The sequence below is a fragment of the Urtica dioica genome, chromosome 3 (assembly GCF_054948205.1).
Source record: "Urtica dioica subsp. dioica isolate 48M chromosome 3, U.dioica_male_clone48M_v1_H2, whole genome shotgun sequence".
Lineage (NCBI taxonomy): Eukaryota > Viridiplantae > Streptophyta > Magnoliopsida > Rosales > Urticaceae > Urtica > Urtica dioica.
Window position 1 is genome coordinate 45,932,849 of NC_142758.1, and position 25,381 is coordinate 45,958,229.

Genomic DNA, 25,381 nt, shown 5'->3' on the forward strand with positions numbered 1-25,381 from the left:
ATTTCAATTTGTTTAATTAATAAAATCATACGAAAATTACTAAAATTATCTCTTGAGGCAATATTCTTAACCCAATCAATCACATATACTTTATATCAATCACACATAGTTTATAATTTATATGCATCAATTTTAGTGGATTTTGCTCCATTTCGATGAACCTGTGCGGTTTTTGACGCAACCTAAATGCAAAAGGCTAGTCGATGGGGTGGTCTTATTGGCCCATTACACATTGACGTCTTTGAATGTGGTGTACTCATAAATTATAATAAGGTAGCCATAGGAAAACTTGTGTCTGAATTAAATTCACAAAGGAAAGAAAAATGGATAAAACCATGATGTATACACGAACTATATATTATAGACTGAGGCCGAAGGTAAACTCATTCGTAGCTCATGATTCATATTCGTCTAAATCATCGTTGGAACAAAATTTATTAAAGGGATTAAAAAAAGGAGGATAATGAAGGAGGGAATAGGAATCGAGTTGAACTTTTTTTATTTTTTATTTTTTATTTATTTTTAACTTGAGCAGGCTCGTCGGCTAAAATGTCATGTCGGGTACAATGCTTGGCAGAACAACCCCGCCCAAGAAGCAAACTCATAAAACCGGAGGGCCATTTGAGCTAATCCACGAGCCGGTTCATTACACAGTCTTGGAATAAAAGAAAGTGTACCACGCTCAAAGAAATCCCTTAAATTAAAAAATCTCATCAATGATAACACCACAATCAACAAAGCAAACTTCATTGCTTGACGTAGACCCACCACGATCGCCCTTGCTTCGGCGACAAGACTCTCAATCCACGCAGTGACCATCTCTCAAAATGTGTTTTCTGGCCAAGTTAGCTTTAACCGGGATCCAATTATTGCAAAGTTTCCATATCAAGACTTTTACCTTGGGAGGGACTTTCGCATTCCAAAGCACTTTCCACCACGAAATCCCTCTAACTCGAACATCCTTCGAATAGTGCCAAATACGTACATCGTATCGGGGTCAAGTTCTGATCATCTTCCCCAAAAGAGCTTCGAATAAGGAGCTCATTCCAATCTCCATTACCATGCTTGGTGTCCACAATTCGGAGCTTGAAGATCCATCTATCCTTGCGAATGTAGATACTTTCTCCTTTACCCACCCGCCACCGTGAGCCTCTTTCAACCACTTCCGTTCCCCCCACAAAATAGCTTGCCAAACCGTTGCCCCGCTCTAGACACATTCTCGCTCATAAAACTCCGGTTCAGAAAATACGAGGCCTTAAGAATTCCATGCCTTCTTCGCTAGGTTTGGGTTTGCAAAGCTTGGCCCACCATAACTATGTCATTAATCTCTCGATCTCCTTAATAAGACTAGAAGGAAGAATGAGAGAAATGAAATGTATTGTGAGGTCTTTGAATGATCTACATCATTGGCTGTTACAGACTTAGCATGCCAAAATTGCAAAGATACTTAGATATCAAAATAAGCTTCTTATTGGAGAAATAAGCTTCATTAAAATCTTAAATGGATGCTACATTCCGAGTACCTATATGGCTCAAAGAGTTGGTTTATTGACTCCATATTACCTTCATATTTTTGTATTTATATATACAGGCTCGTTAAAATTTATTAACTAGATTTTTCTATCCTACAAAAAAAAAAAAAAAAAAAAAAAAAAAAAAAAAGAGTTACCTCCATGGCAATAACACCTGGCAATTCAGAGTTTTGAGTTTGACGACCAGCAAACGCATTATGACTCTGGCAATAACACCAAATCAACCACCTTTTGTAATCGCCTCAGACAACAACAACAATGGCGGGTCATCATATTCCGGCGAAAACCGCCTTCTCCGACTACTCAGCGAATGCAAAGACATGTCTCAGCTCAAACAAATCCACGCCCGAGCTCTCCGTACAGCGCCGACCCACAATAACCCCGAAACCCTATTCCTCTACAGTCGAATCCTCCATTTCTCGTCCACGGCCGATACTGATTACGCCTTTCGAGTGTTCGCTCAGATCGAGACCCCAAACTCGTTCATGTGGAACACTCTCATCAGGGCTTGCGCGCGAAGCTCCGACCTCAAATGGAAAGCCATGGCTTTGTACGAAAGGATGCTAAAAGAAGGGCGTTCTTATCCCGATAAGTACACTTTCCCCTTCGTCCTCAAAGCCTGCGCGTACTTGTTCGCCTTTCGTGAAGGAATTCAGGCGCATGCCCACGTGGCGAAATTCGGGTTCAGCTCCGACGTGTACGTTAACAATGGCCTTATCCATTTCTACGCTTCGTGTGGCCGTTTGGATTTGGCGCGCAAGGTGTTCGACGAAATGCCTGAGAGGAGCGTGGTGTCGTGGAACTCTTTGATTGATGGGTTGGTTCAGTCCGGCGAGTTTGAGCAAGCGCTGAGTCTCTTCCGACGAATGCAAACCGTGTTTGACTTTGACCCGGATGGGTATACCCTCCAGAGCGTGGTCAACGCTTGCGCCGGGCTCGGCGCTCTTTCTCTCGGAATGTGGGCCCACTGTTACAGCCTTCGAAAAGGGATATCGGACGTCGATATCGGCTCGTCTCTGGTCGAGATGTACTGCAAATGTGGGTCGTTGGACCTCGCCGAGCGGGTCTTCGAAGCGATGCCGAAACGCGACGTGACGGCTTGGAACGCGATGATCCTCGGCTTCGCCGCTCACGGCCGAGCCAAGTCCGCTCTGAGGTGTTTCTCCCGATTGGCCGAGTCCCGGGAGGAGAGATTCGGGCCGAACTCGATCACGTTCGTCGGGGCGTTGACCGCGTGCAGCCACGGAGGGATGGTCGACCGAGGCCGAGAGATCTTCGGCTCGATGGTCAAAGATCACGGGGTCGACCCGAAGATCGAGCACTACGGCTGCCTCGTCGATCTCCTATCCCGGGCCGGGCTCGTCGACGAGGCTTTGAAATTCGTCGAGAAAATGCCGGTCAAGCCCGACGCGGTGATCTGGCGGAGCCTCCTCGACGGGGCCGCCAGCTGGCGGCGGGTCGAGCTCGGGGAGAGGCTCGCGGGAGAGATTCTGAGATCGGAAACGAGAGGGAAAAGCGAGAGTGGCGTTTACGTCCTTTTGTCGAGGCTGTACGCCTCGGCGGAAATGTGGAACGATGTCGGGTTGGTTAGGAGGCTCATGGAGGAAGAAGGGGTGGCCAAAGAGCCGGGGTGTAGCCTAATCGAGGTGGACGGCGTTGCGCACGAGTTTTTCTCCGGGGACACGTCGCACCCGATGAGCCAGGAGATTTACAGGTGGCTCGATCTGATTGGAGAGAGGGTCCGGGCGATGGGGTATTCGCCGGATTATTCTCAGGCGGCGATGGTGGACGAGGGAGGGGATAAGAAAGGGGAGTCTCTGAGAGTGCATAGTGAGAGGATAGCGGTGGCTTTCGGGCTTATAAAATCGAAGCCCGGGGTTCCGATTCGGATATTCAAGAATCTCCGAGTTTGCGACGATTGTCACAACGTGTTCAAATTGGTTTCCGAGGCGTTCGGGGTCGAGATTATCATGAGGGACCGGACGAGGTTCCATCGGTTTAGAGATGGTAATTGCTCGTGCAATGATTATTGGTGATTCCTTTTTTCATGTCTTTTGTTCATCGAATTGTAACAAATGTTAATAGCATGGAATCTGAAGTTCTGAACATAGTTGAACATTTTAAACTAGTGTTAAGCTCGCATTGCAGTTAAGATAAATAGTTATAATTTTTGAAAAGGGTAGTCTTGCGAGTGAAAAACTGCAGTGGTCTTATAAGTGACGTTGTAACTAGGATGGGGATACTCGTGTTATTTATTTTTATTTTTATTTTAATAATTGATATATAGAGAAGTATTATAATAATCTGAATAGGTTGAACGGTTGATTGAACATGCCTCTCTCTCAGTAGGTTTGAATAAGTTTGATAGGCTCACACACTAGGCTCTCAATACCTGATTTATTAATTGCTTGATTTAGATTTGCGTAGCAGATGAAGTAATTGAGATATAATTACGATGATTTTACTCGAGTAATATTGTAAATTAAGTAATAATATTATAACGGCAGAAAGAGATGCTTTGCTTGATACGTATTTACAGTATATTATAATGACGAAGTTTTCAACTACACATGGTTGAAAATTTGCGAGCAATATATGATATTATGTTAAACACAGTATATTATATATAACTACAATTGCCATGTGTGATTATATGACATCCAACATAACTATCAGAGACTAAATGGGAAACAAACAACAACAAAAATCTTATGCAATCAAATTATATGTTTAGTGTTCCGTCTGTAAGAACCGTTCTTACAGGCTCTTACAAGAAAACAGAGCCATAAGCTTACAATCCCTACAATTTCTAAATTTAGAAATGGAAATATGATAAATATATAAATAAATAAAAACACCAAAACAAAATCGGTTCAACGGGAACCAGAACACATCGAGATCCTATTCAGTACTGAATACATTTTTTCTGATCTGGGCTGGCCTAAACTGTAACTTATAAATAAAATCCAAACTCATACTTAGTGTGCGTATAAACAGGGTGTAGATTAGAATGTACAGAACAAAGAACCTTCAGCGTAGCAAAACTGGAAGCTCGCGGCGACACATATCCTATAATTGCCCTTGCGCCACGAATTCTTCGGCCACTGGTAACACCAAAAACAAGCAAAGAGAAAATCAGAAAAGTTCAAACTCAATAAAACACAAAGATATGCCGTTTTCACACTTTTCTTTTAAAACATCCTATTTAAGTCGGAGTGAATCTAACACTAAGTAGAGGTGATCGCTTATATTAACCTGAAATTTGATCCCAAAAAATTAACAAAACCTCGAATCGAATCTTATAACGAGACTAAACATGTAAGGGCACAAAATGAGAAGAGAGGACTGACCTTTGGAGTTGGAGAGAACGACGACGACTTGCATGGTGACATTGTTGGGAGGGAGTTGGAGGCGGAGAGGGTAGAGTTTTCCGTTGAGAGGGCTCCGAGTGCACATCACGATGCCTTGGATTCCGGTCTCTTCCTCGAACTTTCGGGTCAACTCTACAACGCTGTTACCGCTGAACGTGAACGAGCTTCCCTGCACGGCCTCGTCGTCCACTTCTCCGTCGTCCTCCGCGATGTGATAGTATATCGTCCTTCCCTCCAGCTTCGGAGGCGAAGGAACGAAAGAATCGTTCGACTGTCACACACACACACGTAAACAGTCAATACGCAGTGAAAATGGCCTAAGAATTGTTCATTTTTCCAGAGATTCCTAGTGTTTCGAGTTGGCCTAGGAGCTAAGTATCAGTTTTAAAAATGCAAATCTATGTATAGTCAATCCAAACACTCATCTGCCACTAAAGAACATGTGTATATAGCGAATTACAATGAAAATACAAATATATGTATTTAGTGAATCAAATGATTTCTTCATATTCACAAATGTAACGAAGATTTATAAATAGTCAACCCAAACACTCATCAACACTAAAGAACAACTATATATAATGCAGTACAACAAACATGCATCCATATATAATCAATCAATCACCAATAAAACGAAAAAAGAGCATAAAAAAATTACTGACCTCTTGGCGAGAGAAGTTGGAGGATTTGACGGAGAGGCTGTGAGTCGGAGAAGAAGATCCGAAATCAAGAGAATCCGCGTGAGGAAGAACCTCTGGCTTCAACCGATCGGCATGATCCCTCGGACGGACCTCGATCTCGATGACGTCGATGCTCCACAGGATCCAATCCTGCGTAGACGTCCGGTGAGGGATGTCGTGCGTCACCGAGTTCCTCCACGGCGGAAGACCGCCGTTGGCGCGGAGAAAGTGTCCGTACCTCGTCCGGAGCCGGACGAACCCGCCGGAGCCTGGATCGGCGATAGGCTCCCACTCGAGAGACGAATCGAGCCGCCGCGGCGAGGTCTGCGAGACGCGGCGACCGGTCATTCCGAGGAGGAAGGGCTGGTTCGAGGCCGTGAGGTACTTTCCGTAGCAGCTCTTGAAGCGGAGAGCCGTGTCGGAGCCGGAGACTCGCTCGACGGTCCACTTCGCGTTCTTGGACGAGCCGTCGCGGTCCTGAGCCACCGCCGCTTCGTCTTCCTCGGCGACAAGGTACTTGTCGTGGTGGCTCTTCAGCCTCACAGCCTTCGCGTTCTGAAAAGCCTCCATTCCTCTCCGACGAGAATCCGCTCCGACGCCGATCTCAGACTTCGATAGCTTCGACTCTCTGTTCTGAGATGAAAAGCAAAAAAGGACCACAAAACAATTTTAACTTTCTGTTAGATTTGTAAAGGGACTAGACTTTTTTTTTTCTTTCTCTTCTCTCTCTTATCAGATACTATTATCAGATCTCTGAATGACTCTCTGAATTTATACGGTCATGTGAAATGATTGTTTTTTTTTTAATTATATGTTTGCTAGTCAGCGCCAGCCAGTCAAACAAGGGGTGCCACACGGTTTTGTGGCCCCCACACGCTGACAGAGGTGTTTTGACGTGGCACTATTTAATGGATTTAATAAGTTATTTACTTATTTGAATTTGAAGGTACGTGTGTAACGTGTTTTGGTACTTTAGCCAGCTACGAACACGATTAGTCGGCAATCACGGGCTAAAAACAACCGGAGTAAAAAAAAACTTTCGTCAATTTATTTTTATTTAATTTTATTTCATCATAATGATTGACTACGTAGTAAAGTATTGTTTTGGTTTTAGGAGTTTTTTGTTCTTTCCACAGCTATACATAAATTTTTATGGCAGTTCGAAACACTTCATTGAAGAAATTATTCGGCGAAACTATAGTCTATACATTCTTAGTAGTAAAATATACTTTTCTTATTCTTCTTTGAAAGAAGTGCTTGCTGTTGGCTTTTCAGTTCAGACTGATATTTTTATATAAAGATAGTTGGATATTATTTAACGTATGGTAGCTAAAAAAAACTAAAAATATATGTAATTAATATAAAACGAGTGTTAATGAACTTGAAACAAATCATAGTATTAAGTTAGGATTAAAAATACTATTAACTACTTACCAGAATTGTTTTATTTTTGAAAAATACTCTTCTAGAAATTGACGGCGCATGATGTATATGCTCTCTTTTCTATATATAATATTATAAATTAACCACACACACATTGTTAAATGACGTTATTTGACCACATTCTCGGTTTTTTGAAACTCATGTAAAGGCTGTTAGATTCACACGTATACATGAAAACGTAGTGTGTGGATAAGCTACTAGTTTTGACATAACAAGTTTAATTTCGTGACACGGATGGATATCTAGACAAACTAAATTAATAAAAAACGACTAATATATAGAAGGGTATGGGCAAAAGAAACTAAAGAAACGAGTTTTAATTCTTCATTTCTTTGAAATTTATTTCTGGTAGTGGATATTCTTTTTGGTAGTGGAGAAGAGTTGGTAACTAAAAGGTTTTTATGTTGAAATATATTGAGTTGAGTTCTATATAATGAATCCATTAAAGATTAAACTCACATGCCTTTAATGGCCTCTCAACTAGCGACTAGCGAGCATTTTTTTTTTTTTTTTTGTTAGTAATGTTACGTAATTAAGCAAAACTAATAGCATGACTCATGCTAGCTTTAAAGCATCACTTTATTATCGGTTAGGCCATTATATTGTGTGGGTATAATTAAATTTATGATCAGATTCAAATCAATACAAACTAACTAAAGTTAATATTTTTTAGTAAAGGCCATGAGTCAACAAAGCTCGTCGACCATGCTGCAATACATGTTTTGTTATTTTTAGATATTTAGTTGCGTGAGTGTTCTATTAAACTAGGAAAGGAGAAAAAAAAAAGCCATGCTAATTTTGTCAAATGATGATGTTTAAATGTTTAAAACAAAATGTAGTGATATATACAATAAGAAAAGGAAACAAAAAAAGGAAGAAAAACAAAGACCTGATGTGTGTGTATATTCGCAAACTACTTGTGAATTACCATAGACATAGAGTGTCAAATGAATCACGCAATCCTATAAAATCATTTTCCTTTCCGATTTTCCAATTGCTTAAAGAGATAATCATGAAAACAATATTAGCCAACCATCTAAAAAAAAAAATAATAATAATAATAATTCCCGATATTTTCTTTATATTAGGTCGTACCTTCCTTAGTATATCCTAAAACAATGACACGTGTCCTCTACAGTACCTCTTTCTAGAAGATGAAACAAATCATGCAAAGAACTCCTATTTTTCAATTCTGATCGAAACCAACGAACAGTAACTGAAATGATCGGAGTTTAGCTAAGGTTCAAGTCGCGCAACTAAAATTATATTAAAAAAAAAACTGAAACGATCGGTCCTAATTATGTAATTAACGTGAAGAAAAAAAAATTAAAAAAAAAAATTTACCTCGCGCTTGAAGGAGAATTTCGGAGACGAAAACCTTCTGGGAGAAGAAACGGCGAGCTTGGGCGACATGACCGAGACCGGAGATCCAAGCTCGCTGAGAACCTCGTCGGAGACAGAGGATAAGCCGGAGAGAGAAGATAAATAGTTCTCCAAAGACTCTTCTTCTTCTCCTCCGCCGGAACCGGAAGACTCGACCACGTCCCAGAGAATCCAATTCTTCGTCGCGCCAGTGTGAGGCTCGTCGTGCGTGACGGAGTTTCTCCACGGCGGCGATCCTCCGTTTCCCCGCAGGTACTTTCCGCACCAGCTCCGGAGCCGGACCTGAAACCCGTCCCTCTCCGGCTCCCACTCCACGGCGGCTCCGGCGGCGTGATCCTCGATTCCGGCCTGGATCGCCTTTTTCCCGGTCATGCCGAGGAGGAACGGCGATTCGGAGGCGGTGAGGTAAGTTCCGTGATAGCTCCGGAGGCGGATCGCGTTCGCTTTGTCATCGACGATCTCCACCGTCCACGTGGCTCCTTTCGAAACGGCGTTTCGGCTCTGCCGGACTGTTGATTTGTCGTCGTCGGCCGTTAGGTACTTGTCCAGGTGGCTCCGGAGCTTCACTGCCTTTCCTTTCGTGAAAAACTCCATTTTTTCGGTTTTTTTTTTTTAATTTTATTTTAGGTCGGTTTTCTTTGTAGGAGTGAATGGAAATGGAAGCTGGTTAATTAAATAATAAAGAGAAAAAGGGAAGGAAGAAAGTTGAGTTCTGTTTGGTAATGCTTGTTGGGATGGGATTAATGAGAATTACTATTATATAGTTTAGTTGATGATGTTAAATAGAATGGGTTTTATTTATTTAAATATACGTGTACAATAAATATGTATTTTTCTTAGTCAACGATGTTTTATTGATCTAGACTTGAAACGGAAAATACATGACTATTACTAAAGTTGAGAAGTTTCCGGGCAAAACAATACGACATTAGTTTAACTTGGTAATGATTATGAGATTAGATCAAATTTCAGTTCGTTTTCTTTTTATTTATACGAATGGGAACTGATTACAAAAAAAAATTAATAGAGACAAAGCTGAGCTCTGTTTGGTAATGCTTGTTGAGACTTGAGATGGGGATTAATGATAATTATTATTAATGATTATAGCTCAATTAATGATAAATAATGGGGGTTTAGAAGTTTTATTTCAAAATATAAATATGTATTTTTTTAGTCAACAAGGGGTGTGTATAATTAAAAAAAAAAATGTTTTAATGTAATATGGGGACTTGAATTAGAAATGGAAGATTCGTGAGTATTACGAAAGTTGTGAAGCTTCCCGGTAAACAACAAAACGACATTCGTTTTACTAATTTGGTTTTCCTTAACGCGTAAAGTCTTCTTTTTTTTTTTCTGTTTTTTTTTTTTGGTAACGGCTGGAAGTTGCCATTTCTTAGCCGTAGTGACCTGTGACTAACCGTGCGGTCACGTCCTGACTCCTGATCGAGATAGGACTCAGAAAAGCCAAAATAGAAAGCGATGCAATATAGAAAATGGAAAAAAAATAATTGTGGAAAAAAATTGCAGTATAGAAAGAAACTAAGAAAGACAAAAAGAATTAGAATATCCCGTTTTGTTCTATCATATTTGTTGACTATTTTTATTAACGGTGAATGAAACTTATAAGTTTGACAGGGGAAACAAGCATCACATTTCTGAACACACAAAAAAAAAAGTATATTCATTATATATTCTTATTTAATGAGTATATATTTATTATATGTTCAGCTTACTCGTTACATTATTAGGGTTTGGCATAGCTAAGAATACTAGAGTCTTTAATCAAGTCTTATTGTTAGTTTTTAGGTTTTCGGTGTCACGTTACATGTGATCAAGTATTGGCGTTTGTGCAGTGGTTAATTATTTTAGAACTTGATAAATATGCTGTTTGATAAATTATTAAATATGCAGTTGATATAGTCGAATATTGAATGGAAGTCACATTGAGGCCAGTTCAACTACAGGTTTCGAGCTGATGAATTCTTTAGAAAATGATCACAAATAGAATAATCACCTGTGGTCCTTGACCAATTAAAAATTTAATATATATTTTCAAATTTTCTATTAAATTTCATCGGCCTCGTCTTTATCATCTTGACTCTTATTTTAATGCCATAAATACAGGGATCTGAATACATTTATTTATAATTGACCAATTACCTAAATAGCATGAACAAAATAACAAATTATGATTTAAGAAGTTTACAAATTACACACTAATTTTATCATTTTTTTTTTTTTTTTGCAAACTACTTTCAAGGTGAGTCAAACTCATCACCTCATTTGACACTACTACTAAAAGGTTAAGAGTTAATCTATTTTGTGCTAACTTTATCATGTGTTAAAATGTAGCATAATTTTTTAAAAATGCGTAACTAATCCTAATGTTAAATTTTTAGGCTTCACCGATTCCTTACAACCGGAAGCACATTTAAAAAATATTATTGTTTCATTGTCAAAATTGATGCGAGAACACGACCCATTTCACATGGAGCTATTGTGAAATATTTATAAGAAGATGATCCGCTCACGTAGCTTAATTTACGTAGATCCACATCGTACACAACTTAGAGTTGTATAGCGTTGTTACTTTTATCAATAAATAGTACACGGTAAAAAAAAAAAAAAAAAAAAAAAAAAAAGGCATCCAGAAATGAGGAATTCATCACTAAAGAAGTGGCAATAGATCCATTCACAAGAATTCTTAGTGAACAAACTGAGATTTCAACCTTTACAAGTTATGATGTAAGAAATGACATAAATTGATATAACACGGTTCGTGATTTTTTTCTTATATTTTTTACGAAAGTTACATTTATTTTAAACTCCAAGTTCCCGTGTTCTCCGAAGGTAATTTTTTTTATGTCATATTTGGTTTTTTATTTTCTTTTCAATAAGAAAAACGGATATAACCCATTTAAAGGTTCACAAATTCATGTCAAGTTTTGATGCCAAGTTAACTTTTGAATAAAACTGAAGTAAGTCATTGAAATTTATAATCATAGCTTTCGTTGTGAATATGGACTTTAACGTCAACCACAATAGAAATTAAAAATAAATAAATAAATAAATGAACAAAAAAAGGTGACAAATCCCGTTCTACACGGGAGTGAGAATTTTCTACATGGAAGCCTCTGAAAAGGGAAGGGGAAAGCGCTTTAGACAATCTTATGGGCCACAAGCCAGCTTTTGTCTACTTTTAAACCTTAATAGGCCTGATAATAAATGTGGGCCTGTGTTATGCCATACAAATATAAGCCCAAATTTTAGCTTTCATTGGTGGAAATCATATGTAGTAGCGCTTTTTTTTTTTTTTCTTTACAAAAACTATATAGTAGCGTTTTTTTTTTTTTTTTTTTACAAAAACGACGGACGAACATTTTACATTACGAAAATAACATATATTTTAAATGTGAATGATCATTTTTAACTTTACTTCGTTTATTTCCCAGTTGCTATTAGATTTTGCTCCAGCCATGACTTCTTTTCTAATATACTTAACGTATACAGTATTCGGTTAACATACAATATACATATATAATTTAATCAGTAGCATATATATGTATACACGTATCTCTATCATATATAATTTTATTTAATATGTATACAATAAATTGAGATATTGTATACATTATACTGATAATGTGATTATTGTATACTGTTAGAGTCGGAGAGGAGCATCGGAGTTATGGTGATGGCGGCAATATTGTATACAATATACTAATAATGTGATTATCGTATACTGTTAGTGTCGGAGCCATGACGACAGCGGAGATATTGTATATAATATATACTAAAAATGTGATTAGTGTATATTGTTAGCGTCAGAGCCACAACGATGGCGGAGAGAGTCTCTTACAGGCGGTCGAGCTCAAAGTGGCGGCACGGAGTTTGGCGCGCTTTCACATCTCGTATATCTGGTCTGCATACAATATACTAATACCACATGAGGAATTTATCGTGCATTGGAATCGATCAGTGAGGACAGAGAGGAGTGTCGGAGCCGCCACGGCGACGACGGACACGGCCTCCCATGGGCATTCGAGAACTGACGTGGCGACGCGGAGCTCGGTATATTTTGCATCTCGTAGATTTGGTTGTATACTGAGCGCGTTGAATAAGGGCATTTTTGTTTTAAAAAAAAGTAAAATCCGTCATTTTTGTAAAGTTAAAAAAAAAACCACTGTTTTCGTAAAATAACAATCAAAATCTGTTCTTTCTCTAATTTTCCCTATTTTTTGGGATAATACATTATCAATTAGCAGAGTTTTTACCATTATATATATTAGACGCTTTTTTCCTTTATCTTTTTTTGTTTCAATACCTCTCCAAAAGTTCGGTTGTGAAGATTTTCAACATAATTCAATTCCGCCCGGTTTACCAATGTCTTATCATCGCAGCCTTCGGGCTTAGTTGTCAGTCCACTAAATTCATCTCTTCCACTTAGGGCTTCTCCAACCCCACGCTATAACGCCAAATATAGTGTAAAAACAGCTCCAATCACACGTGATAACCAACACCAAATTTGGTGATTTAAACAGTGGCACGACATATATGTCGTGCCACTGTACAACACGACATTTTTTTTTTAAATTAACATATTAAATTCAAACTTTTTTTTTCCATATATACATATATTAACCTTATAAATGTTTATAAAACACAAAAACTCATAAATTGACTACAAAAATATCAAAACAAAGTTCAATTAAAACATAAAAATTTAAATATAGGTTACAAAGTTTAAATTAAACACACAAAATAAAATGAAAACTAAAAACAATAACATAATTTTAAAAGACATAGTAAAAACTTAAAACACAATTTAATAACGGGGAAAATTATTTCCAGTTCCGTCAAGATAATTATAATACTGGGTGTAATCTTGATTTTGATCTCCTTGAGCTTGATCTCCATGAGTTTGATCTTCATGAGCTTGATTTCCCTGAGATTGATCTCCCTGAGCTTGATTTTGTTGATAATTAGATGCTCGATATTGAGATCCATAATATTCAGAACCTTCTACTTGTTCTTCATATTGGTTCGTCTGTGCTCTTTTTTGCATAATTTTTTCTTTTTCTTTTACTAGAAATTCACGCATATTTGGGTCGGATATAGTATCCAAATTCATGAAAAAAAAATTATTCTCTTCTTTCATTTTGAGCTAGCTCAATCTTTTTCTTTCGAAGTTCATTTTTTTGTCTCTGAACTTCAATTCTATTAATATTAGAATCTTTAATAGTTCGGACAAGACTCTCATTTTTGTCCATCATTTTTTTTAAATTCTTCAGCATCTTTTTGTTGTTTATTTGCTTTTTTTTTACACCCATTGGTCTTCCAAATAAATTGCAAGTGCCTTCTTGATCGTTCATGTTAAGATCAAATGAATTCATATCGGGGGTTACAGGTGACTCGGTAGAAAATGATGACGATGACGGCTGGTTAAGACCCGGGGACTCGGTATTTGAGCTGTTACCAAATGTATACTAATTCTGATAATTAGTACGATGTAATCTATCTTTCAAATGTATGTTCTTATGTTGAATTATTTAAATGTAATATTTTTAGTACTGTTATTTTTATTTATCTTTTTTTATTTATCTTAATTTTTTTTTAAATATTGGTAAGTACTAAATTATTTTAATCACTTAATTAAAAAAATATCACCATTATAATTATTTATTGAAATATTATTAATAAAGAGATTGTTTTATTTTAATAATATAATAATGGTGAATAGTATTTTTAGTGTAAAATTTGGTGTTGTGATTAGAGTTGGAAAAAAAATTAGTGCTAAATCAACACAAAAGTTGTGTTGAATTAACATCAAATATAAGAAATGGGTTGAAATTGCCCTTATACGGCTTGCCATTTAAAATTATCTACTGTTTTGTTTACCCTGTTTTAATATTATTCTATACTCTAGAGAACAATTAGGCTAATAATCATATCTACACTAATATGTCAGACATACATGTCAGTCAATTTTATTTTTCGTGACAAACATGTGTATTTAATGACATATTTTATGATATGCTTTCAATAAATTACTATATTTATTGCCAAACATGATGTAAATAAGTTGTATGATATATTTGTTACTAAATCTCTATATTTAACAAGATGTTTGTCAACAAATAAAATCAAACTTTTGACAACCTTATATTGACATAAATTTCATGACATGTTCTTCACTAAATAATATAAATATTGTATTCTGATAATAAGAGATAGATAAAGAAGCATTTACCTGCTTATTAAAAAAAATATCTTTCTTAATCTAACTGCACAGACGACCCACTCTAGGACAAATAATGTGGTGATAATCCTTACAATAACTCTTTGTCTTAAAACCAAAGTGTTTATTTATAGCATCGGTGCTCAATGCTGCTGCAAATCTCTTTTGCCTGCTACGAACTTTAAAGCACGAGCCTTATTAATTCATCATTTCAAAGTCACCAGGGTTTTGAGATTCGATCCAAGACGAAGGAATGCGCTCCATTGTTGGGTATCGGGTTAGGGAACCATTATCGGTGCTTAATTACTTCTTCGGTTCAAGCGTCTTTTACTCTTCCGATCCAACAATATGTTGTGATGCTAATTCTAACATTTGGGAAATTCACCGTTGTTATTTAGCCCGAGTACGAATTTGAACGATCCATACATTTTTTGACACGTGACACATTTTAAAACATTTTTTTGTGTTTAATGCTTTTGTGTGGGGCTCGTGACACGGTCTTTGGAGTTAATAGTAGGTAGGTTTTCAAAAAAAGATTAGGTTACGAGCCAACACATCAAATCTCGCATGAACTGAAGTTTATTGTGATTGAGAATCGGATGACGAGATTGCTGCCACATGTTCATGGCACCACTGCTAATCTCCAAATTACCATATCATAATTCAACATGCCATTATTTTTGGAGATATTTATTGGTTTGGTAGAAAAAAGATGTCTGATATTTAACTAAATGATCGTATTTTTGGTAGTATTCCAGCAAAAATTGATGCAAAAAAAATGAAGTAGGAAAAATAATAAAAGGGGTAATAAATATCCTTTTCATTACTGGTGTAAATTTATAAATGCTTTAAACTCTGCAACCAATAAAAGTAAAATACATGAATTTTGGACGTGCCTTTTTGACATATTAAATTACGTTTACCAAACTAATTAAAAACATAAACAACTGTCAGAAGCACAACAGCACAGCCACAGACAAAACGAAGCACTGTTGATAGTGGACGGGGTGCTCAAGATAACCCTGTGTATACAATATAATATCAATAGAATAATATATACATTTTGACCTCTGACTCTGTGCTCATCTTTACTCTGTCCCTCCAAAACCTACACTCTATATTAAAAATAGAATAATTTTTTTTTTTTTGAGGGAAAAATAGAATAAATTATGACTTGCTGTGGTAGACGAACTTTTTTTTTTCTTAAATATTTATGGTATTTCAAACTTTCATTTTTATGCACATGTGGGTTACGTGAATCTTAAAACAATGTAAATTATCAAAAGGCCCTTATTAATTCTCTATTTAATAAATAGGAAATAAATATAAAAATAACCATAAATATTATTACCCTAATCGAAATACATTTTTCTTGTTCTCTCTCTCATCTTTTTCTCCTTCGACCGACCTGGACACAACAAAAAAAGAAAAAAATTCGTACTTTTGTGTTAGTTGTTCATCGTCGTTTTATTGTTTCTAGGGATATTATCGGCCTCATTATCTTCTCTATCAAGTTATTTATGCAAAATAGAAATAGCGATTGAGATTAAAGAGCAATGAGGTCGGTAATCGAGATTGCTTATGTGAAACCTCGAAACTTAGCCATATAAAAGAATTAGAAATTTCGACATAATATTTTCCAGTTTGAATTACATGTTACGTGCTGCATATGCTTTATGTTTTATTTGTGCCTTAAGTGTTTTCAATTTTATCTATTAGATATTTTATTCGATGATTTATTGGTAAATTTGAGACAAAATTATATATGTATATATTTAATAGTAATGAAAATTTTAGCTATTTGTGACACAATCCCTTTAAAATAATTTATATGTATATTAATTTTGCACGTACATATAACAAGTCTGATAGCTAAGGTATATGGCGATTGCTAAGCATCAATTATGGTAATCAATTCAGAATATTCTAGAGTTATTCATAGATTGCTTTTAGCATGTGGTTATTTGTACGTAGCAATCCACTTTTAAATGTTTTTATTTGGTATTAAAGACTTGCGATGTCTGTGTAGCATGTGTTTATTATTTTCTTTACAATAAAAGAAAATAAAAGGTATGATGTCTTGATATCTTTCTCGCGCACATTTTGGTATTTCTATACTGTTTTATACACTGGTATGTATATATAGCAAGTACGTAGATTTTCTGTAAGCAGTGAATATTCCTTCCAATATTAGTTAAGCGTTTTATGGTGGGTAATGAATGTAGGTTTTCAATGCGTTTATCAGTTACGAACGTGGATTTCAATCCCACATCTCTCCCTAGCTCTCTTTTACGTTTCTTTTTCCCTTTGTCTTTTTCCTCCCCGCTGCTCTACTAAAACCAAATAAAATAAACGCGAAGTTTTATTCCTGTTTCAAACAGCGAGGTTTTATATTTTTTTAAAAATACTGTCAAATCGTATTTTGGATGGAATTTTGTATACGAGACACCTATATATGTTGTTGTTACATAGAAAAATAATTATGACGTTTAAATTACTGGAAGTATTTTTGTTAGTATTTGTTTTAACAAGTGCGTAGATCTGTCCCGTTTTCTCTAAAACCCAATTTTTAGACAATATATGTTTTAATTAGATTTCTTCATGTTGGAGCCCGATTTTGGTCTTATCACTTAAGACTAATATGTTCAAATTTATATTTTATAGTCTCTGGAATTTTTCCAGAATTTTTCTCTGAAATTATTTTTTTTCCGGAACCCGAGGACGAAGGGTATTTTCGTCTTTTGACGTCCCTGTTCCTTCTCTGATTTTTTTTCCAGAAACTTTGTTATCTCTAGAAGTGTCTTCTATGAACCTAATTCTTATCCGTTCGAATAGGTACCGAGCCGAATAGCTTTTCCAATCGTTCGAGAGTTCCCCGACTCAATAAGGTGAGAATAATCTCACTACAATACGGATTAGATTAAAATTAATTACGATGAGTGTGTGATCTGAATTGGTTAATATGTGTTATATGATTGATTGTGTGATATTTCTTATATGCTTGTATGTGTTATTGAGTGAATTGTGTTTATTATGTTATTTCTTGTTATGATGAGTTTATGTATGGATTTAGTACAACTTTGGCATAACATGTTCTAATTATTAGCATGTTTTATTTATGTTTATGTCATATGTCATCTTTGTATGTAACGCAAATAATCAAGTGATAAGATAAGTAAGAGAGTCGTACCGCCTCGAGCTACGGAGGTATTAAGAGAATTCTCTCGAGCCGATCTACGGGCTCATAAAGGGAGTTTTCTCATATGATATGTTATTAGATGGTGCGAACTATGGGAGGTCGCAGCCTCGTAGTTCGTTTCCAAAGTGTACACTGAAATTGGTACGACTACTCTAGGGGCACCCCGGATAAAATATGATAAGATTTATGATACGAAAGACCATGACACTGTTAGAACTAAAACACTAATTAATCGGTCATGCATTGCATTACTCATCTCTTTTTGTGAGTCATAGTTATTCTCGCTGAGCGTTAGCTCATATTACGTGTATTCGTCCGTATTGTAGGTAAGCAACAAATGAACAAGTGAGGAAGGTGGATCAGCGACGTTCGATGGCTAAGGGGTTGGGTTGTGGTTCCGCTCACTTATTTAAAAGACTTCCGCTACGAAATTTTCTAAAGACTCGGTTTGAAATTTTATGCTTAAGATACTTTCCAAGTTTAATTAGTTTTGCAAAACTGAAGTTGAATTTTTATAGTTTTATTTCCGTTGAATATTCCAACCATCTACTTCAGTTTGGAATTCCGAATTAAGTATTTCTCTTATGTTCATCAAATATTTTTGTAAGATTTCAAATGTTGGTTATTTTCAAGGATTGTTTTATTTTAAAGTCAATGACTTTATAAATTTATGAAACGATGTTTAAAAAAAAAATTATCCATTTTTTTTTTTCTAAGTAAGAGAATTAAGCTTAGTATGACGGTCCGAAAAGTCGGGTCGTCACAGCTTCGTCGAAGAGGGTATTGGCGACGGAGTCGAGGTTTTTAGTTTATTCGTCGATTGACTTCAACTTTGATTTTGGACTTCTCCGACCACCATTGACGGAGTCGCGCTTGAAGACTCTGCTCTCCGATTTAACATAAATTGCCTCTCTTTCTTCCTCTTTCTTTTTTGACCTTACGGGAGCCATGACTGAACCAATGCCTCTTTCTCTCCTCTGAAGATCAGCCACCGCCGCACCGGAGCTTTGCCGAGAACTTTCCGCGTTGAATTCGTTCTTCACTTGAAATAATGCGTTTTTGTAGAGTGCCGTGCGTGAGAAGCGAATTGAAAGTATCATGGGGGTTCCATCTCAAAACCAATTGGCAATGAGAGGAGAAACCCATGATCTTTATAAGCTCTTGTTAGTTCTCATTCACTTTCAATGTGGGATTCCTAATAGCAAGGATTGAGATTTAGCTTCCAAGGCAACGTGTATTGACTGTGGGTGTATGTTTCCGGAGTTGTTTGTGACTCTGATCTTCAAGGCGGCGGTTTCGCAGGCTCTCTGAATGTGTCCTTCTCATCCAGCCAACTGAACTTGAACCCCAGATTCGAAGGGTTTTCTGCGGATAATTCTAGTTCGCTAAGAAGAAGGAAAATGGGATAGCGTTTTTCTTTCTTTCTTTTGATCTGAATTACTTGAAGCAATCAATAGTTTGAAGGAAATAAACAGAGCCACAATCAGGGCACGTCTTATCAAGCCTTTTCCGCGCTCGGAAGTCCGCCACCACGTCTTGCCCTCCACCGACGACATCGTGTCCGAGTCCCTTGTATTTTTTAGGGGTTTTATTTATTTATGTTTTATTAAATCTGTGCAATTTTTTTTTTATATATTTTAGTTGTAATTGATGTTTTTGGGAGGTTTTTGAAAGCTTGATTAAGGTTTCTCTAGAGTTCGATGATGTTTTAGTGAGCCTCTTATTTTTGGAGTTGATATTGTTATTTAAAAGAAGTTTGAATCTCATTAAAATAAAATTAAAAAGTCCCTGAACCGAAATGACACAACAACCATAACAGCAAATATGTTATTTATTCTAAAAAATATTTTTTTTAGCAAATTAGACGAAAATAACCCCACCCAGCAAATTCAATAACTTCATACGACATGGAATATCTCCGTTCCAACATAAAATTATGAAGAGGAAGGTATCTCCCCAAATTGCACATCATTTAGCAACTCTTCAACCCCATGAAGCCTGTGAACCCTATTTGTGTGGTAATATTTAAGAAGAAAACCCGCCAAAGCTGAATAGAGTACTCCAAAATCTTAGCATAGATTTTCCCTCGCGGAGAAAAAAAAGTGACAGAAAAAGAAAGAAAATCAAATTGGAGCATGATTACGTGGGTGAAAGAAGACAAGACGCAAACAGGCAAATGGTAAAAAAAACATAGGAAAGTTTTTATTTATTTCCCCACACACAAGATAAAATAAATAAAGGGAAATGCTTGTGCCAAATAGCATTGCTCTAAAATAAAATTACAAAGTCAAAAAGATAATAATGGAATTAAAAGGACAAAGCGGGTCCCACGTGCTGTTCCTTTACATACTGAGGTTTTTCTTGTCTTCACTCCAACTCACTTCACGTGACCTCCCTCAGACTCGCTCCAAACCACGAGGCTCTCTTATTTTTATTTTTTCAGTTCTGAATTCCAATAAAACTCCACGAAACTAGGCCACAGTCACACACTCACAGAGACTCTCTCAGTATTCCAAAGAGTAAAAACCACTTTAAAAAAAATGGGGTTCTCTTTCTCTCTATTTTGAAGCCTACGACGGAAAATGTCTTTTTCAACCGCCGTTATCTTCTTCGTCTTGTTTACGAACTTAACCGCCGTTAAAGCTTGCTCTCCGGCGTCAGAGAAGACCAGACCACACTGTCCGCCTTTCGGAGCTTCATTTCCTTCGTTTCCGTTCTCATCATCGCCGGGGTGTGGACACCCGTCGTTTCAGATAAACTGCTCCGAGCCATTCTCAACGATCTCAATAAACGACAACTCTTTCACCGTCGTTCATTACGAACCAAACTCCACGGCTCTCACTCTCTCTCCAACCGTCGTCGCCGGAAAGTCAAACCACTGTCCTCGCTCGCCGCCGATCCCGCGGCGAGCTATCAACCTCACCGGCTCTCCGTTCCGCGTCGCCGACGCGTACTGCTCCAGACTCTCGTCGCTCCGACCGTGCGCGGGCTCGCTGATTCCTAACTGCAGTCTCTGTCCGTGGGAGTGCCAGCTGGCGAAAAAACCGGCGAAGATTCTCGGCCGTGGCTGCGCCGAGGTCCGGCACCGAGGTCCATATCCGCCTTGCCGCGACGACGTGTTGGAGTATCTCGAAGGGCTTCTGATGATCGGAATCGAGATCGAGTGGGACGAGTCCGGCGAAGAGTATTTTCGAGAATGCAGAGAGTGTAAAGCGAAGAACGGAGTCTGCGGATTCAACTCCTCCGATCCGGAGAAGCGATTCGTTTGTTTCAGATCTCAATCCAGATTCACTCCGCCGTGGATCGGAATCGACGATTCCAAGAAATTCGCGGTTCTAATCACCGCCTTCTCTTTAGTCTGTTTATTGCTCGCTTCTCTCATCGTCATCGCTATTTTCCGGTGGAGAATGTTCGGCCGGAGCGGTAAATCACCGTCGGAGGATCCAACGACGACGTTTCTCCACCGCCACCGTTCGGCAAGCCGTCTTCCGCCGGAATTCTCCTACGAGGAGCTCGAAATCTCGACGAACGGTTTCGATCCGAAGAGGAAAATCGGCGACGGAGGATTCGGCTCCGTCTACCTCGGCCGACTCGCGGACGGAAAATTCGTGGCCGTGAAGTACCTCCACCGCCATAACCGCCGGCAAGGAAGAGCTTTCTCGTCGAAATCCTTCTGCAACGAAATCCTAATCCTCTCCTCGATCCAACACCAGAACCTCGTCCGACTCCACGGATTCTGCAGCGATCCGAGAGGCCTCGTCCTCGTCTACGACTACGTACCGAACGGAACCCTAGCCGATCACCTCCACGCGAGGTCGTCGTCTCCGCCGCTGACGTGGCGGATCCGGATCGAGATCGCCGTCCAGACCGCCGCGGCGATAGAGTACCTCCACTTCGCCGTCGCGCCTCCGGTGGTCCACCGCGACATCACGTCGGCGAACATCTTCGTCGAGAAGGACATGAGAGTCAAAGTCGGCGATTTCGGACTCTCTCGGCTCCTGATACCCGACACGAACCCTGACCCGGGATCGCAGCCCGGTTCGGTGTGGACCGGGCCGCAGGGGACTCCGGGCTACCTCGACCCGGACTACCACCGGTCCTTCATGCTGACGGAGAAGAGTGACGTGTACAGCTTCGGCGTGGTGCTGATGGAGCTTATAACGGGGATGAGGGCGGTGGATCTGAGCAGGGGTAGGACCGACATTTCGCTCGCGGACCACGTGGTCTCGAAGATCCACGCTGGCATGCTCCGCCACGTGGTGGACCCCGCGCTCATGGACGGTTCCGTCGCCGCCGACGGGGTTGAGGCCGCGGCGGAGCTGGCGTTCCGGTGCGTCGCGGCGGATAGGGACGACCGTCCTGACGCTCGCGAGGTTGTTCGGGAGCTAATGATGATTAGGAGCCGTACACGTGGCAAAGTGGGTATTGCCGCTGATTTTGTTGACGGGGTAGTTTGAAATTGAACTTGCTTTGTTGACCCTTTGGCGCCGAGGGTTGATTGCTTTTTGTAAATAGAATATTTATGCAAATAACCTTTTTGAGCAATGAATTTCGTGGCTTTTTTTTTTTTTTTTCATGTCATGAAATTTTGTCTACGTTTGGTCTTTCATGATACTTTTAATTTTTTATTTAATTTTATTTAAAAAAGACTTTCATGATACTTTATATATATATATTTAAGGAAGTATTTGACATCTCCCCGAATGTTTAAATAATAAATGTAATTTTCATACAATGACTTACTAAATACAATGGTAGCAACAAATTTAGCATGTTTTTTTAACGTGCGTGTGGGGTCGTCTATCATCACCGTTAGCTAATCAAATCGTTGCATAGTGACAGTAGTCTTCGCATTTATAATAGTTTGACATTACAAACAAAGGTTTGGCAAGTTCTGTTTCACTAACTACTTCCCATCAACTTCCACTTATCAAAAGCCACGCTGTTGAGTGTTCCAATGAATCATTCCCCTATAATCTTCGATAAATCTTTCTCCAATTATGAGTGATGTGAACAAGTCGTTTTCATATTTGAAGTTTTTAAACATGCGTGGGAGAAAAACCATAATAATTCCTTAATGCCTTTTTTTTAGAATTTTTTTTTTGTTATTGCTAACAATTTGCCAAAGTGGCCAAAGACATCTTCTCCGACTCCCTAGATGTACGATCTAGTGCAAAACAAGAGGCACAAGCTAGGTTATGTTTATTTTTTTTTGTTGAATGCTTAGCAAACAAGAATCACAACACCTTCAACAAATATGGATTTACAATCACGAATTATCAAACCAAAAGACAAATATATTTGTACTTTGTTCGGTATAGGATCGCACGGATCAGAACGGACGACACGAGACCAAAACTCTAAACATAACCTAAACCAAACTTCAATTAAGTAATGTTTCGTGGCTTTTTATTTATTTATAAAAATGCACATGCATTTAAATTTTGGGACATTTCATACATTTTTATACAATTTACGTTCGTTATCACACATAAATTGTGAAATTTATCTCATAATATCAATATTAACGGTTTATTTTTTAATCATAATTCAAAATAATGGGCATTGTTGTCTTTGTACTACTGGTAAAATAATCGAACAATCAAATTTTAAGTTTTTGTTGGATATAGAACCATCAAATTTATATATAATATTAATCACTGCATATCGTTCAAAATAATTGTAAATATATCATTCTGTATTATTGGAATATACACATTCAAAATCCATATTTACGTCGTTTTATTCCCTTATAAAAATCGGATTATCAACTCTAGTCAAAACTCAAATATGATTAGGAACTCTTATAATTTAAAGTAAGGATAACCGAGAAGAGATAGAACACATAACGAGATCAGCTCGGAACATGGAACTCTCATCGACTACCCTCAACGCATGCTTCTTTACTTAAAAAAAAAAAAAATTAATCCATCTTTCAAACAAATAGTTGATCAAAATTCTCCTAATATCGACGTATTTGCAGGCCATGTATTTCCAGACATGGAAGTATTTCCAAATCATATATTGGATACGATCCTGAAGAAAATATGATCAGTGAAAAATAGTTTACAATTCGGAATCGTTTTCCCTAATTGGCACTAAGTATTCAAGCACAATCGAATCAAACCGAGAGAAAACCGGCAGCAAATTCCGATGCTTCTAGTCCCCGATAAAGACGAGAATTCGTGGAGCATATACAACGCCATGGACAACAAATACTTAGCCACAAAGCTATCTGTGCCATACGTGAAGTGCCACAGTGCCTCTTCGAACGGATGGCTTCTCGTCTGGCAAGAGGATCTTTCGGTAGCGATGTACAAACCTTTGTCCATGATTAAGGGGCACAAATCTCATCACACCATTCAGCTTCCACAAATGACGGCGATTTACACTTATCTCGAGGTTTTGGAACATTCTAGGTTCATGCAAGTGTGTAACGTATTGATCACGTCGGATCCGCTCGAAAATCCGGATGATTGCGAGGTCTTCGTGATCGTAGATGGTATAGGGATTGCGCACATTAGGCCCTTCGGAGAAGACGCTGTTGGAAGAATTGTTAAATAGAGAGTATTTATGAACAAGTGTATGGGTGATTTGTGGCTAATATTTGAGTATGGTTTAAGGATCGCCGGTTTATGTTCTAATTTTTATTTTCCTTGCTTTTGTCTTTAATTTCTATCAATATTATTTGTAATATTGCTAACAGACGCTACATGGAGAGTAGTGATCGACCTTGAATCACCGCGCGACGTTGTTCGTTACGAGAGTCAATTTTATTTCATTGTTTACAGTGGTGCTCTGTTTGCGCTTGACATAGCGGATCCGAGAAGCCCACGCCAAGAATTGGTCCCCTCGGAAGTTCCAGGAAGATGGGAAGATATCAAATACAAGACATATCTGGTTGAGTCAAATTGTGGGAATCTTTGGCAGGTAGAGAGGATGACCGCGTATTCCAATGATAAATTCGGAGCTCGCGTGACGATATGGTTCAGAATCTTTAGAATGGATTTCGAGAAGAATACGTGGGTCAAGTTGAAGAGCATAGGGAATACGCCTATTTTTTGTGGGCGACGATTTTTCGGTTTGCGTTGATGCTATGGAGGTTATAGGGTGTTGGCCGAGCTGTATATATTTTAGTCGGGATTTAGATGGTTATGGAATTCATACATATGATTGGCTAAGCAGTGACTTTGGTGCGTTTCATGTTGACACTGAGATGTTCAAGTTTCATTTTGGGCTCGACACGAAGACTGTTCGTCGGATGACTAATAGACGACCCTCGATTTGGATAATGCCCACTTAAAAGCTGAATGAAGTGATAGTTTATTTATTTTCGTTTTAGAAAGTGTATTATATTGGTGTTGATATTGATCAACTTTGATATGGTTGATTAATCATTTTTGTTTATAAAGTCCTGAGTTGTTTCTCTTATCATCATCTGGTTTATATGGTTGGAGTTGGCTTCTTGAAGGGAAGAGAAAGTGTTGGACTGAGGTGTTGAATTAATATTCTTGCAAGTTTTTTAAAAAAACTAT

The 25,381-nt window shown here is 38.1% G+C and overlaps 4 protein-coding genes across 4 annotated transcripts; 3 read left to right on the forward strand and 1 right to left on the reverse strand.

Annotated features, from left to right (window-relative positions):
- The first annotated feature begins 1,666 nt into the window (after positions 1-1,666).
- CRR28 (Tetratricopeptide repeat (TPR)-like superfamily protein) lies at positions 1,667-3,807 on the forward strand. The gene has a single exon (XM_089608852.1). It carries the CDS (start codon positions 1,730-1,732, stop codon positions 3,566-3,568), a length of 1,839 nt encoding a protein of 612 aa, XP_089464978.1. The 5' UTR covers positions 1,667-1,729; the 3' UTR covers positions 3,569-3,807.
- A 411-nt stretch (positions 3,808-4,218) lies between these two features.
- Positions 4,219-9,140, reverse strand: LOC149403133 (uncharacterized). Its single transcript, XM_089608854.1, has 4 exons — positions 8,371-9,140; positions 5,566-6,216; positions 4,883-5,174; positions 4,219-4,636 (listed from the first exon to the last, which is right to left on the reverse strand). The coding sequence occupies exons 1-4, from the start codon at positions 9,001-9,003 to the stop codon at positions 4,602-4,604; spliced, it is 1,611 nt and encodes a 536-aa protein (XP_089464980.1). The 5' UTR covers positions 9,004-9,140; the 3' UTR covers positions 4,219-4,601.
- A 10,981-nt stretch (positions 9,141-20,121) lies between these two features.
- On the forward strand, positions 20,122-22,495 carry LOC149403134 (Protein kinase superfamily protein). Its single transcript, XM_089610050.1, has one exon. It carries the CDS (start codon positions 20,429-20,431, stop codon positions 22,301-22,303), a length of 1,875 nt encoding a protein of 624 aa, XP_089466176.1. The 5' UTR covers positions 20,122-20,428; the 3' UTR covers positions 22,304-22,495.
- Positions 22,496-23,999: 1,504 nt separating this feature from the next.
- Positions 24,000-24,938, forward strand: LOC149403135 (uncharacterized). The gene is made up of 2 exons (XM_089608639.1): positions 24,000-24,348; positions 24,553-24,938. The coding sequence occupies exons 1-2, from the start codon at positions 24,000-24,002 to the stop codon at positions 24,936-24,938; spliced, it is 735 nt and encodes a 244-aa protein (XP_089464765.1).
- Positions 24,939-25,381: the final 443 nt, after the last annotated feature.

Bases quoted from the DNA above. Each gene is read 5' to 3' on its own strand.
- LOC149403133 (XM_089608854.1), bottom strand. From the start codon at position 9,003: ATGGAGTTTTTCACGAAAGGAAAGGCAGTGAAGCTCCGGAGCCACCTG. The intron at 6,217-8,370 runs GTAAATTTTTTT...TTTTCATCTCAG, and splicing joins AATTCTCCTTCAAGCGCGAG to AACAGAGAGTCGAAGCTATC. The intron at 4,637-4,882 runs GTCAGTCCTCTC...TGGTGTTACCAG, and splicing joins CGTTCTCTCCAACTCCAAAG to TGGCCGAAGAATTCGTGGCG.
- CRR28 (XM_089608852.1), top strand. From the start codon at position 1,730: ATGACTCTGGCAATAACACCAAATCAACCACCTTTTGTAATCGCCTCA.
- LOC149403135 (XM_089608639.1), top strand. From the start codon at position 24,000: ATGCTTCTAGTCCCCGATAAAGACGAGAATTCGTGGAGCATATACAAC. The intron at 24,349-24,552 runs GTATAGGGATTG...TATTGCTAACAG, and splicing joins GGTCTTCGTGATCGTAGATG to ACGCTACATGGAGAGTAGTG.
- LOC149403134 (XM_089610050.1), top strand. From the start codon at position 20,429: ATGTCTTTTTCAACCGCCGTTATCTTCTTCGTCTTGTTTACGAACTTA.